The sequence below is a fragment of the Ciona intestinalis genome, chromosome 6 (assembly GCF_000224145.3).
Source record: "Ciona intestinalis chromosome 6, KH, whole genome shotgun sequence".
Lineage (NCBI taxonomy): Eukaryota > Metazoa > Chordata > Ascidiacea > Phlebobranchia > Cionidae > Ciona > Ciona intestinalis.
This window is the reverse complement of record NC_020171.2, coordinates 410,472-425,840: the sequence shown is the minus strand read 5'-3', so window position 1 is coordinate 425,840 and position 15,369 is coordinate 410,472. Positions and strand designations below refer to the sequence as shown.

The window sequence follows — 15,369 nt, the reverse complement described above, 5'->3', positions numbered from 1 at the left end:
CGAACTAAAGCCATTGAACTACAGTTTAAAAGACTCTTCAAAATATGTCAAAGCAGGAATTAGCGTATATGGAACTATTTTTTAAACCAATTTCGGGAAAAAAAGGCGAAACTGTATATAGTAGGGTGGGGAAAGATGGGACACCTTTCACATATAATAACCAAATATCCTGATCGTGTTTTGAACAATTAACAACGATCTGTGGGAGCCGTGAAGATAAAGTTTTATAAAAAACTGTTAAATGTCTGTTTACTACCAAATTGTAGAAGAAAATAGATTGAAAAGGTGTCCCATCTTCCCCCACCCTACTATACATAAAAAACCCACAAAGTTACATACGTGGTTACTCGTAAAGCTGGCACGAAGTGTATGGAACAGAACACCCGTGTTATAACAACTTTCCTTTTCCGCCACGCTAGGATAAAGCAATTCACATTCATTACCACACTGTACATTAATTTTCAGGGCACAAAAGTTATCCACGAAATGAGCGATATTGATATTCAAGTCCAGGCCCAGGAGCACATATACCGCCTTACACTGCACAAAGAGAAAGCAAAAGCAGGTCGACATGCATTGGAAGAAGTTGGACGTTCGTTAAACGCAATAGCTCAACGAAGACGACAATACTTCCTCGATTACAAAACTTGTAACAGCGTGAGATTGGTGCGGCAGTGGTACGCCTGGGAGACAAAGGTAAGAAGTTATAACAGTGACGCTTTTTAATACTAAATTGAAAATAGAATCAACAGGTGTCCCATATTTTCCACCGCACTATATAATATGTGTTTTAGTGCAAGAAACTTAACAGACATTGCTCAGTAATAGAATGTGTCAAACTGGCTGTTCGTTTATGCCCTAGCCAATGGGCGTAATTAACTTAATTCCTACCGTTATTTTATACAGTGCAATTTTTGCAAAGTTATTATAAGACACCGCCAACTTTACGTTTTATGTTTTTTTTTAGCGAAACCTTGAAACTAACGTCGCTGAGCCTCGAACTGAAAACGCAGCGACAAGAGGAGTGAAAATGTTTCTGCACAGGATTGATTTTTATGGCACTTTACTTTCGCGTTTTGTGGAATATGTTCTACAACCTTTAGAAGTCCAGTTTCGCACAACAAGAGCAGTCAACAACGACCTGGAACGAGTTAAATTTCAAATGAAGCAATTGAAGGTAAATAAATTAATTGTTGGGAACCTATTTTTATTAGGTGGTAGGGAGGGGGAAGATGGGACACCTTTTTATTCTAAACAAAATTCTCGTCCCATTTGGTAGTAAACAAAGAACATTCAAAGAATTATAAAACCGTATCCTCACGACCCTCATAGACCATTGTTAATTGTTTAAAACCCGATCAGGATATTTAGATAAAAGTACATCATTTTACGGTTTGTTTTTAAAACGTTGTGAATTTTATAAATACGTTTTGTTTTTGCTGGGATGATCACCACCAAAATGTATTCCTCGTTTTGTTGCAGGTTATTTCCCTCCAGTAAGTATTTTTACTGCGTTTTTAGACTGCCGTTTTTCTGAGTTATTATCGTATTATAGTGTAGATTTTACGTCTTATTATTGTAAAAAAGCGAGTAAATAATGTTAAACTGCTTAACAGGCTTCAAAATTTGGGTTTAACCTATTTATTTCTGTTTTTGTAATTGAAACCTAATTTCGATTTTACAAAATTTGTTTGCAGAAAAAGTGCGAAATGCTTCTGAGTGATAATACTGAGATATTACTGGAAAACGTGAACCACACTGACGCTGAAAAGCGATTTCCCGTCATCTCTGTTTTACCGCGCGTCCATGACCTCCTGACCAAAATGGTGACCCGGTCATTTCAATGGCGTTTACATGCTAGATTTGAACAACAATTTGAAAATATTGCTAACAAGAGAGCACACACTGAAACGGAGAGAGATTTAGGAGAAAAGTTAAAACTGTTAAGGGACCTGGATCGGCAAATAAGGTAATATTGTATAATATAATATCCTAACAGTAAATCATTATTTGTCTTTTCCATTACGGGAGCCAAGATTTTTGAATGTTTTAAATAGAAAAAAAAAACAGGTATAGCGACAAAACAACAGTTGTTATGATGTATATATAAAATGTGTTTTTTTGTGATATATATAATGTGTCACTACAATAGTTTAAAATAGTTTTAGGAGTGGTAACTATTAATAAGTCACTCAAGTTTTTAATAAGTCACTCAAGGATATAAATGACCAAACCAATCAAAAGCCATTTCTGCTTATGCTATGCACACACTACAATAGCTCCAGCAACTTGACCGTGGGCACAGGAGTGGCAACCATAGATAAGTCACAGATAAGTCAAGTCCCCGCCCACGAGAATATAAAAGGCTTAACCAACCAAAAGTCATATACATCTGCTTACCCACACACTGCAATAGCTTCAGCAACTCATCTGTGGACATGAGAGTGGCAACCATGGATAAGTCACTTAAGTTCCCACCCACAAGAATATAAATGGCTTAACCCACCAAAAGTCATATATATCTGCTTATCCACACACTATAATAGCTTCAGCAACTCGACTGTGGCCATGAGAGTGGCAACCATGGATAAGTCACTTAAGTTCCCCCTTGAGAATATAAATGATCAAACCAAATAAAAAAAAACAGTAACAAATTTTAAATATTTTTTAAGGAAAACTCGTAGAAGTTATGAACTTATTGATGAAGAAATAGCAGCTCGTAAACAAGCAATGTCTTCAAGTCATTTCCGTGATATGTATGCTGAATGTATGGAGAGAATAGATGCAGTGACCATATCCTATGAACAGTGTAAAGCAAGCATTGATGCTCATGATACAACTATTAAAACGTGAGATCTATAGTAGGGTAATATTTAATATGTTTTTTGTTTGTTTTGGGCTTGTTTTTTTAATACATGAGTATTCATACATCTTATGCTCACTGTCAGGCTAAAACTTGGGTGTCTTCTAATACACCTGTTACACATGGTATATTTATACGCCTCATGCTCACTGTTGAAGCTATAACATGGGTGTCTTTTTATACACCAGGCACACATGGTGTATTCATACACCTCATGCTCAGTGTCAAGTTATAACATGGGTGTCTTTTTATACACCAGACACACATAGTGTATTCATACAATTCATGCGTACCGTCAGGGTATAACATAGAAATGGGTGTCTGTATTATATTACTACTACCTATAAATTAATATTATATTTCAGGGTCCAGCAAAGCTTAGGAAAATATAAAATAGTTGGTCCCAAGCGAAGGCACAAACTTGAATCTTCTATCTTAAGAAGGACAAGAAAATCTGAAGAATTGACAAAAATTAAAGCTGAACTGGATAGGCTAGAGGTATTTAACTAGGATTATTTTTTTATGCCACTAGAACTATGGGTTAGATTCATATTTTTTTTATTTTTATGGGCAGACATATGTTTAATGTATGGCTGGTAGTTAAGACCACCTGGGCCACAGGGCTGGAATAATTGTCCTCGAGTGTTTTTCTCAAGAAAATATATGCGGCCACAATGGTAGCAGCGTTAAGCCTTGAATTCGTATCCTTTGTCTGAAGGCAGAAACTGTTTTATTCATTGCTTTTACTTTTTCATTCATTCATTCATTTTCTTTTTTTGTTTATATATCATGTTAGATTTAGCAGTCATGCTTTTATTTGACAATTTTACTCGAGTAGTTTTTACCCATAGTGTGTTTTACCAATTGTTGTTTTGTTGCTAATTCCCTTCTCTTAGTTGTTTTAAATAAATTGATCTTCGTTATCGTGTTCGAAGAGGTTATCCAGTTACTATTAAGTCATTCATTCACTGCATTTACTCACATTTACTCATTTATTTATCCATTTAATTATTCGCCAGCAACATAAGTCACGCTTGGATGAAGAAGAAGTCACATGGTTGCGCGGTGGTTACGACAATGAAATAAACTTGATCGAAAAATTGAAAGAACAATCAAATAGTTTAAGTGAAAACACAAAGTTGTTGGAAAAACAAAGAGAAGACTTAAAGATGTCATATGAGCAATCTATGAATGAAGTACATACTGTGTTTTAGATGGTTTTTGGTTGAGTTTGGTTCTAAGCTTTATGAAAGTGGTTATTAAATGTAATGTATTCATATTATAAACCTTATATGGGATAATTTCTAATAAATAGAAAAGTAATTTTAATGAAAACAATGCAGTCCATCAGTTTAATACAGTAGTCAGTTACAAACGTTTTAAATTAGAAACTGAAGCAATTGTGGTGTATATACAGACTGTAATGTTTGTATTGAAACTGATTAAAAACTGTTTTATGCACCTAATAATAGTAATTATATAAAAAATTAAAATAATACAAGTATTTAAAACTAAATTAATATTCTATATTCTATAGGCTATTCTATATATACTTATAAGTTATACACTGCAGATTACACAAAGTAACATACATGGTAACTCGTTTTATGGCCATGTGAGGATAAAGTAAGCTACATTCAACAAAAGCTATTAAAACAACATATGTGTCTTTTAATAAAATAGAAACTGACGTCATTTACCACATAGAAATCACATTTCACACAGGTACTAAAACTCAGCAATGAATTTGAACAAGTTAGTCATGAATATGAATACGTGAAACGCCTTGCTTCTATTGTAGCTAAGACAATGGGGAATAATGTGGATCCTCAATTACTTATTAAACCCAATAAGGTAAAGTTGAGTTATTTGTAAACCAAATTTGTTGTTGAAAATTGTAGTCATTTTTTATATGGGTGAGTGTCACTACAGTAAGTCTTTATGAAAGAAAAAAACTGGCTAGTGTTCGCTTGTTACACCTAGAAATCTCTTTATACCTCTATTCTCATCAGTTTTTGGTTATTTTGCATTATTTTAGACTGATTTATTCGTTAATCTATATATATATATATGCATTGTTTTACTTGTGGGCTGTGGCATTGTTGTAAAAGCAATCATCTCTTTACTAGAAGATACTGGGTTTAAAGACTCAATACTGTACTTCTATGTCTCTTAACAGTAATTGCTCCAATCCAGTAGTTACTATTTAGATGAAAACACCTAAAAAAATATTTCACTTATTTATTTTACCATAGATTAGTATTGACAAAGCACTGAGAGAAGATGCTTATGAAATGACGCAACCCAAAGGAGTAGCCATGGTAATACACAACGAATGGTTCACAAAATCACCCCGTGAAGAAAAACCATCAAAAACCAAAGATAAAAACAACAAACAACTCGAATCGTTATTCGTCCAACTTGGTTATTACCTAATCCATCGCTCAAATCTCTCAGCAGCGGGCATGAGGCAGCATATGTCAGGGTTATCGGACCAATACCATGGTTACCACGGCCGTCATAACTCTCTCTTGGTAGCAGTTGTTGCGCAATCCAACGAAAAAGGAAAGATTATCACCGAGGATGGAGTAGTTTCTATCCTAGACTTCATGGAATCATTTGTAAGTTCTAGATGTCCTGCTCTGATGGGAAAACCGAAGATTTTCCTCTTTTTTCTCCACGTAACAAACAGGGATCCTGTTCTTCCCATGGTAAGTGATGTCCGGAGTTCAAAAATGAAGCTGAATGATCATATCTTCCAACCGGAACCTCTTTCTGTTCCTGAAGACTTTGTAGTTGCAAGGATCATGTGTGAAGAGTTAAGTATGCTGGATGGAGGACCCACCTTTGGAGGAGTCACAGCATCCAGTGATGATGGAGGACTCCCATGGTTTGTTCAATCCTTTATGAAGATGATCTCTAACCAAGCAGGATCAACTGATCTTATCAGTATATTGAGAAACGCAAAGAAACAGCTTCAGGTGAGAAGATAGGATGTATGTCTTAATATTATTAAGTTGTTTATCTATTGCAGTGTGTTTGTTAGGCTTGAATGCCCCCACAGATGGCCTGAATGTGGTACCATTGTGGTTTAAACACTTAACAGAAATTGCTCCAATCCAGTGGTTATGGGTTGTCTAAATTATCAGCCATACATAAAATGATAATCACCAACAAAGTTACATATATGGTAACACACAAACAGGCACAGAGTGTATGAAACATAACACCTGTGATATAACACAACTGTCTTTACACTCACACTGTCACTTAAGAACAAATAAGTTACATACATTCATTCATTAAATACAACAACATGTTTGTGCATGTAAAATCCTATAATTTTTTCCTCTTAATAGGATCAATCTTCTACCCCAAGATCTACAGCTACAGCCTTTTCTGAGGCATCAGTAAACTCACTACAGAGAAAACCCACTGGCAGGGAAGACCATTTGAATATTTTTGTTGACGAAAATTTGAAAAGGAAACTTTATTTGATGCCTGGAATATAAAGTAATGATGTGTGTTTATTTCTGCACGTATAATGTTTTGCACTGGGTTTTACATCACTTTTTATTTAAATATTGGTCCAGTTTTTTTTTACTTTCACATCACTTCAGTTTTATGTTTACATTGCTTCAGTTTTATTTTCACATCGATTCAGTTATATTTTCACATCAATTCAGTTTTATTTTCACATTAATTCAGTTTTATTTTCACATTAATTCAGTTTTATTTTCACATTACTTCAGTTTTATTTTCACATTAATTCAGTTTTATTTTTACATTACTTTAGTTTTGTTTTCACATCACTTCAGTTTTATTGAGAGTCAAATATTGTGTTGTTATTTTCACTGTGTTCATTCTATCACTGTAAGTTTTATTATATTTCTATGCCTTAGTTTTAAGATATCTATGTAACATAAATATATTTACTTTAATTATTTCCTGTGTATAATAACAGTACACACATGATAATTTTACATTTAATATTCATGTATTTTCTGCTGTAGCAAATAAAAAATCACTTGTAATTGAACAGAATAATTTAAAGATACTAAATTTGTGACCATCGTGTGCATCTTGCTACACTGTATAATTTGAATTTGGGTAATAGGCCACTCTATATACCAGAACCCTGACGTGCCCTGTTATATAGTCTCCACCTATATATAATAGAATAGTATCCAAATAGCTTTAAAATTGTGGCTCCTATTAATGTTGTAAAGTAGATATGGTTCATTACTTGAAAAGTTTGGGTAACTTTTATCAACATAGGCGCCAAACCTGGGGTGGCAGAGTGGGCAGGCCAACCCTGAAATTTCTGTGCTGTATTATTCAGTAAACAATACAACCAAGTTAAACTTTTTTAACACGATTGTGTGTCTAACTATTCCTGTACTTCAGTTTGGGGTCTATGTTTATCAAGATAAATGCCACATATATAATTCTTGATAATAAGTGATTTTAAAATTGATGAGCATTAGGTAGAACGGAAAGAACACAAAGTATTACAAAAAATTAGCAGAGAAGAAATAAGGAACATAAGAAATAGACGTCACAACTTTGGACAAAATAACTTCGTCAAAAATTCTCTTTTTTTCTGGATAAACAGTTTTTAAAAGAATTTGTTTTTAAAGATTACAATAAATTAATAAATATATCAGCCTTTTAAAATGCGAAAAACGTTTCAGTTTGTTACTTCACACTTTGCAATGTACACCTTATGTCTTAGTTTATCCTCACTTTTATAATAAAGCAAACTTCACTTTTATCCGTATATGTGATATTAGGTTCTGACTCTTTTAAACTCATGGACCATTTTCTCTTGCTTTTAGTAACTCGACAAGCAAAGACCCTTCTGTGAGCTTCCCTTCATGGTGTTTATAATGAAGGTAATCTTCTATTTGACTGGACACAGCTCGGATTTCAGACAAGCGAAAAATCAACTTGTTCACCCTGGTAAAAAAAAATATTTTATTTTTAATTTAATCAATAAACTTTATTATAGCATAGCAGGGGAATGACAGTTGTTGTAACAAAGTCTTTTTTTAGGACACACATATCCACAATGGTTTTGCCTCGCGCAAGGACACATTTCACGACAATGTTAGCAGTATCAAACCCAAAAAACAGTGCCATGGTATTGAATTATTCAGTCAACCTATTCTCCCCTAAAAAATAAACACCTACAAAGTAACATACTTGGCAACATGCAAGCTGGCACAAGGTGTATTATAACGACTGTCGTTTTTGGGCCATGTGAGGATAAATTATGTTACATTCATATATTTTACCTGTCAGGTTGATCCATGTAGTTCTTCTTAGAATACTCACATAATGCTTCATTCACTTTTTCCTGCACGTTGGGGCATCCTGCTGTGTGGGATTCTAAAAAGTAAAATCTGGATTATAAACATTAATTTCTTTTAGACAAAGAAAAAAATTTGGAGCATTTTTTTTTAAAACAAAATATTATCTGAAGACACATTTGCCCACAATGGTGGCCCCCTGCAGTGTGTGATTTAAAAAAAGTAAGTACTTTAAATTATATGCAGTTTGTTGCCTTTAAGATTTCTCTGTTAAACACCAAAGCTGCTGTAATTTAGCTATTGTCATATGATTGTCAAAAAAACAAACATGCGTATAAGTTTCCAGACAGTGAGCATGAGGTGTGTGAACACACCATGTGTGTCTGGTGTATAATAAGACCCATGTTATAACTCGACAGTGAGCATGAGGTGTATAAATACACCATGTGTGTCTTGTGTATAATAAGACACCCATGTTATAACTCGACAGAGGGCATAAGTTTATGAATACGCCACGTGCGACTTGTGTATAAGAAGGCACCCATGTTATATAACTTAACAGTGAGCATGAACAGCTAATAAACACTATTCAGTGCACACACTCAAGTAATACCTTCTTATTCCAGAAAAAAACAATAATAACGATATAAATCTGTCCCCATTATTTTATAAATGTCCTCCAGAACTAGAATATGAATATTAACAACAGCTATAAAAATTGTCTTACCTGTATCAAACAGAACGAGGTATTTTAGACACGCAATTTCTTGCTCATCAACTTGAAGTACTGCAAATTTTTTCTCAAGGTCCATCAACCTTTTGAGGATCCGAAACGTGATGACGCAATGACTCGACACTTTGCTTAAATCGCGAGGAAATTTATGCCCCGTCACTAACTCTATTGAGTCAGATTTCAACTTCAACTGTGATGTAATAAAAGAAAATAAAGGTAAATGTTACTTAATAAAAACATTATTTCTAAAAAAAGATTTTTTTTTTTGTTGTAATAAAGTAGAAAAGAAAATACTCCAATCAAATAATTACTCACAAGCTGCAGACTTTTTACTAATTACTAATAAACAAGTTACATTTATTTGTTCAAGATCAAAATTATTAAATTAACCAATGGGATATCAGCGGTAACATGACAGTCGTAAAAATAGGCTAGGGTTAATTGCGCAAAAGTGTCAGATAAAATCGTGGCCACTAAAATAATCGATTTTTCCAAGAACTGTCCTTCGGACGTAAAAATATACATATTTTTTGGCGGAAGATCGTGTTTTTTTTACAGACACAATGAGATAAAAAAATGCTATTTATTTACCTGTCTTTGAATATGATCCAATATTAACAACTCAATCCAACTGTCTTGAAGTAATTTCATTTGATCAGAAACCTTTAAATAACAAAAATGTAAAGTTGTGAATAGAAAACAAACTGTAATACTTCTTATGTAATTTTAAAGATCTGTAACAGTTTTTCTTAAAGGTTTTATAAGGCAGGTATAACTAGTGTAATAGAGTATTAAAAAAGTGCAACAAACTGTAAAAGATATAACTTTATAGGAAAAATTTTAAACCCCCGTTTTGTAAACCTTATTTAAAATGTTTTTGAACGTATTTAAAACCTCGTTAAGCCTATTTAGACCGTTTTTAAATTCACATAGACTACTATATAGAATCCTCTATCAATTTAAAACAGTCATTTTAAATTACCATAAGTTCAAAGGACAATTAATTGCAATTTAAACACATCATACGATCGTCAGCCGTTTTTACCGAGCAACCAAAAAAATATTTGTCCAACAAATTTACTAGAAATTCTTGTGTGTTGTGTACTGTGCATACAATACCTGCAGGTCTGCAAAGAAAACCGACTTCTTTGCCCACTCTACCATAGCATATAGTGTCTGATCAGCAATCTTGCAGATTAATTGGAACACGTCACTGCGGTGGGTAACATCTAATAACGAAGTGCCAATACGAGTTTTTATCTGAAATTACAGGAACTTGGTAAGGATTCCAATTAAGCATGACGTCATATTTAAACATCTTGTCAAGGTTATATGTCCAAATTGGAGCTAATATAAAACACATCATGCCTATATTTCGGATATCTCATGTTTATAGCATACGTGAAAAAACAATCTAAAATAGTTTTTGCACATATCTTATAAATAAATACTTTTTTCATTAATTTATCTACTTGTGGCGAAGCAACAGCAGGGGTTATAACACAGGTGCTCTGTTTCATACACCACGTCCCCAAATACAAGTTACCATATATATGTAACTTTATACATTGTTTTTCTCTCTTTAACCTTTGTAATTTGGGGCATTTTTGATTTTGTCATAATTGTTTTGGGGGAAAATGTTGTAACTAGTTAAATTTTAATTACTAAGTTAAAATAATTCATCTTTGATTTTTAGAATTTTTGCTGACTCACCTCTGACTCGACGATTTCATATTTGAGAAGTTGATCAATTAGTAGGGGTACGTAAAACCCCCTCTGGAACCCCTCAATCACAGAATTGGGGCTGAAGGGTAAAAGTTGGTATGGGGCTGGGATTGGCCCCATACTGAGGTATGTTGGGGGTAAAGTGGGGTTCATGGCAGGGTGAGCCCCCCATAATAGGGGGTAATGGGTCTGCATGGGATCCGGGGGTGGGTGAAATGTTGGTGGTTCGATATAAGAGTTTCCGGATATATTCCGCACTGTAAGGTCCCCAGTGCTGCCTAAACTGCTGGTGTTTGGTGATGGGGAATGGGATATATAAGGTTGTGGCAACACTGACATTATAGAACTTGTGGAGGGACTTTCAAGTGAAGAAGGCCAAATAGAGTCATGACTTGGGGTGACGTAACATTCGTTATTCGTCTGTAACAATAAGGTGTTTTTAATAAAGGAATGGAACTTATTTATCCTTGCGCGACAGGGTAATGACAGTCGTTATAAATCGTGTGTTTACTGTTTAGTACTACTTAATTATTTTGCATGGTAAAGATACAAAAGTAGAGTGCAATCACTTTTGTGTTTAACAATCAAAACCATGTATAAATCTATGAATTTTGAGCAGTCTTAATAATTACAGTAATAGGTCAACTCTGGTCTAAATCCTGGGTCCTTTGGTGTGCCCTACTGTAGGACCTCACCCATATAAAATAGATTCAATACAATTTATTTTAAGACCTTACTTTTATAAAAAGAACAATTTTTGCTGACAATTAACAACTCTTTAGAGTTCTAACTTACTGGTGTGGGTGTTTGGATCAGTGGAACCGGTTCACAAAATTCAACTTTTGTTGTTTCAACGGAAAGTGTTAAATTTGTTATTGTTGTTGAAGAGTCATGGACCTCACTGAGGGCTTTAAGACGTTGTTTTCGTGCTCTGTCTTGCTTATAAAGCGGCCCAAACTTGTTTCTGCCACCTCTTACTCTGTCTCTACGCACAGCTGAAATTAAAATAGGTATTATGTATTGTATGTTTGAAACTTAAGTTATTTATCCATGGTTGCCATTCCCATGCCCATTGTTGAGTTGCTGAAGCTATTGCGGTGTGTGGATAAGCAGACATGACTTTTGGTTGGTTTGGTCATTTATATTCTTGTGGGTGGGAACTTAAGCGACCTATCTATGGTTGCTACTCCTATGCCCACAGTCGAGTTGTTGAAGCTATTCCAGTGTGTGGATAATTAGACATGACTTTTGGTTGGTTTGGTCACTTAAATTTCTTGCTAATTTAGATTTTATTAACTTGTTTACGAAGATTTGATTGACGATTTTTGAAATGGTAGTGTTGCAATTATTCTATACTTGATAAACAACTGAAACCGCCCACATTTTAATTCATGTTGTGGCCGCACGCAAGGGCTCACTTAAATACACACAACGTAAACGGGGTGCTGTCAACATAGCAAACAATGTACCCGGTATGCCATAAAACATAGATCTTTTTACGACTTTTATTGCCCATCGTTAGTTATACACAACCCAACCAAAGTCCAATGTGGTGGGACTTCTCACGAGACTGGGGGTTTTATAGTGTGTTTAGGCTAGACCACGCAATAGGGCTACTTCTTGTGCAATAGAACTAGTTACGGATTACCCCTAAACTGTACGAACTGTGAACCGACAAGCCATACAAAGTTTAAATGCCATGATAAATGTGCTATACTATATAAAACGCTTTTATCTGTTCGTAGCTGGAGGCTTTGAAGATATTTTGCAAGAGTATTTGCGCGAGTTTCAACCGGTAAAGTAGATTTTCGAGACATTAATTATGACAAGCCCTTATTGGTGTCCTTTATACACCATATACACATGGTGTAGCCTATGCATAAACCCCATTCTCATTGTCAAGTTATAACATGTGTGCCTGCTTATACACCAAACACACATAGTATATTCATACACCTCATGCTCAATGTCAAGTTATATCATGGGCGACTTCGTATACACCAGACCAACATGGTGTATTCATACACTTCATGTTCGCTTATACAAAATTTTCATTTCCACCGTTGAGTTATAAATTTTAACACCTAAACAATTTACCTTCTAACTTCATCCCAACTCGAAGACATTTCTGGAATCGGCAAGCTTGACACCCTTTCCGTTGATCCTTATCAATGTGACACTTACTAGTGTGGACGCATGTGTATTTCTTACCATTCTGTACCGTTCTCTTGAAAAAGCCTTTACAGCTCTCGCAGGTCAGAAGCCCATAGTGGTAGCCAGATACCTGAAATACATTATCAAGTTTAATTAATAACTATTAAAACCATGTTTTTAATAACTATTAAAACCAAGTTTAACATGAGTTTTTTTTGCGTTAAGTTGTGTGTATTTCTTGGTACAGTTTGGGTATATTTATATGTATTTGACACTTTTGTAGTTCACAATGTAGTCTATAGTCCCTTGCTGAAATAGTTCAAACACTTTATCAGCAATAAGCTCCTTATTAAAAAACGCGCGGAGTTGATTGCAAGGCGCTTTGCCTAAAGCGAGCAAGTCTTCTGAAACTTATAGTGCTTACTGTGTTCTGTAGTCAGGTGCTGTGTCTTGTTTTACAGTTAGATGTGTATATGTATAAAAGATTAGGGTTTGGGTTTTACATATGCTACATTTCCAATGCTTATATGTACAGCATTCTGTAATACTGTTTGCAGTTTCTGTCATGTTATTTTGTGTAATATCAGCCTAGTTGTTCATGCGTATCTTACAAAAGCTACTTTAGTTGCTAAAGCTGTTGCAGTGTGGGGAGAGGACTTTTGTTTGGTTTGGTCATTTGTATCTGGTAATTTAAGTGACTTATCCATGGTTGCCAGTTTTATGCCCGCAGTCAAGTTGCTAAAACTGTTACAGTGTGTGAATAGGCAGACATTACTTTTATATTCGGTTTGGTCGTTTGTAACCTCGTAATTAGGAACTGTTCACAACTATCGTTTTGTAATATAAATTTGTTTTCTATCTGTAGATCTACGCAGGCAAAATGTAGATAACTGTAACTGAAACAGGTCTTTACGTCTGTGGGTACATTCCTATATGTTTCAAAATGTACGGGTCAATTTATCAATTTACAAGAAACTCAAAGAATGGACCTTAGCTGCAGTGATAAGCTATATTCACGGTGAGTTTGTCCATAATTCAAATTTAACCATACTGTTTACTGACTCTCGTTTTTTACGGTTATGTTGCAAATTTTCACTTTTGCGTTCCAAAGCGGTCATTTCTAACTTAATCGAAAAAGCTTTACATATTATGTTCTGTTGTATTCGACGTCGATGAGGTCCTGCTTATACGCGTCAAGTTATCCATACTCTACATAGGCTACCTTTTTTTCTAAACCAGTAATGCGTGCTGACGTATACAGTTGTTTGTGGCGCGGAATCTTATCTATCCTGATTTAACGACTCACTGAGCAAAACTAATATTTAAAACAGCTCACATGGTAAATATAATATACTACCGTGCACGATCTGCTGTCTTGGTCTATTTTTGCAAAATCGTATGATACGGCAAATACGTTTCAGTTTTACTAATCTCAACTTTAATACAATATTTTATTCTGTTCTATATGGGTGAGGTCCTGATAGAGGACTTATAGGATTCGGACCAGATTATTCTCATTACCGCAACACCCAAAGTGGTTTCTGGTTTATCTGTCTTCTACAGCCCCAGCAAAATAAATTCAACGAATGTATATAGTAGGGTGGGGAAAGATGGAACATTTTTTAAATCTAACGAAATATAAAACCGTATGCTTACGACTCGCATGGACCGTTGTAAATTGTTAGCACTTAATACGTTAGCCGGATCGTGTTTTAAACAATTAAAAACGGTCTATGCGAGTCGCGAGGACATAGTTTTTATAATTCTTTGAATATGTTCTTTTTACTAGCAAATGTGACGAGAAAATAGAAAAAAAATATGTCCTACCTTCCCCCACACCACGATATAGTGAATAAGTGAAATCACTTCATTACTACGTACCTTATCACCGCATACTGGGCAAACTTCGTCCAAAGAATATTTCATTTTCACGTAACCTGATTCTCTCTTTAATCCTGACAATTTGTATTGATTAAAAATGTGAAATATTGGCTACACATATTCCAGTACATCATGAACCTATATGCTAATGTATATGTCGGGGTGAAATCACCTGAAATCTGTTTACAGTTTTCTCGCTCGCCGTATGGCAGTTTCCAGTTAGTTAGGCAAAGACACAACTAAACAAGTCTATGTTTAGTTGTGAAAAACAATTTAAAATTATCATTTATTTTGAATGTAAGCCTAACTATATAGTACTGTGGGGTAAGATGGATACCGTTAGTACATAATGTCCTATTTTTATTCGTGTTATTTTTTACAAAATACTACCTATTTTTACGTTTTTTTTTACAGTTTTTAGGAGTCGGACACGGTTATATATTTCTGTATATGTTTTTTATTGCCGAGTTAAAAAATATTGACGGAAATTGAAAATATTGACCATGTTCCTTCAATTTAACATATAGTGGGGTGGGGAAAGATGGGACGCCTTTTGCACATTATGTTCAAATATCCTGATCGTGTTTTAAACAATTAACAACGGTCTATGAAAGTCGCGAGGACAAGGTTTTATAAATCCTTGGATGTTCTTTACTACGAAAATGTACGAGAAAATAGAATAAAAAGGTGTCCATCTTCCC

General features: G+C 34.6%; 3 protein-coding genes across 5 annotated transcripts in view; 2 read left to right on the top strand and 1 right to left on the bottom strand.

The window, feature by feature from the left end:
• LOC104265773 overlaps positions 1-6,550 on the top strand; it is an 8,940-nt gene extending 2,390 nt beyond the window's left edge. Inside the window, exons 3-11 of the mRNA XM_009860515.3 lie at positions 466-696; positions 968-1,177; positions 1,698-1,969; positions 2,673-2,849; positions 3,229-3,361; positions 3,883-4,059; positions 4,589-4,717; positions 5,119-5,844; positions 6,223-6,550. Coding sequence (XP_009858817.2) covers positions 466-696; positions 968-1,177; positions 1,698-1,969; positions 2,673-2,849; positions 3,229-3,361; positions 3,883-4,059; positions 4,589-4,717; positions 5,119-5,844; positions 6,223-6,375 — 2,208 coding nt within the window. The 3' untranslated portion in view covers positions 6,376-6,550. The remainder of the gene's footprint in view (positions 1-465; positions 697-967; positions 1,178-1,697; positions 1,970-2,672; positions 2,850-3,228; positions 3,362-3,882; positions 4,060-4,588; positions 4,718-5,118; positions 5,845-6,222) is intronic.
• A 737-nt stretch (positions 6,551-7,287) lies between these two features.
• ftzf (nuclear receptor) overlaps positions 7,288-15,369 on the bottom strand; it is a 9,947-nt gene continuing 1,865 nt past the window's right edge. The window contains exons 1-10 of one of the 2 annotated variants that reach the window (XM_009860503.2): positions 14,807-14,922; positions 14,669-14,742; positions 12,731-12,917; positions 11,429-11,628; positions 10,622-11,053; positions 10,028-10,168; positions 9,500-9,571; positions 8,903-9,098; positions 8,161-8,254; positions 7,288-7,822 (exon numbers count right to left, since the gene is read on the bottom strand). In XM_009860503.2, coding sequence (XP_009858805.1) covers positions 7,675-7,822; positions 8,161-8,254; positions 8,903-9,098; positions 9,500-9,571; positions 10,028-10,168; positions 10,622-11,053; positions 11,429-11,628; positions 12,731-12,917; positions 14,669-14,713 — 1,515 coding nt within the window. In that variant the 5' untranslated portion in view covers positions 14,714-14,742; positions 14,807-14,922 and the 3' untranslated portion in view covers positions 7,288-7,674. 2 annotated transcript variants of the gene reach the window in all.
• The window catches only part of hnf6 (transcription factor protein), a 19,382-nt gene continuing 17,663 nt past the window's right edge, over positions 13,651-15,369 (top strand). For both annotated transcript variants that reach the window (XM_018812177.2, XM_018812175.2), the window contains exon 1: positions 13,651-13,805. The gene's annotated coding sequence lies outside the window, so the exon portion shown is untranslated. The remainder of the gene's footprint in view (positions 13,806-15,369) is intronic.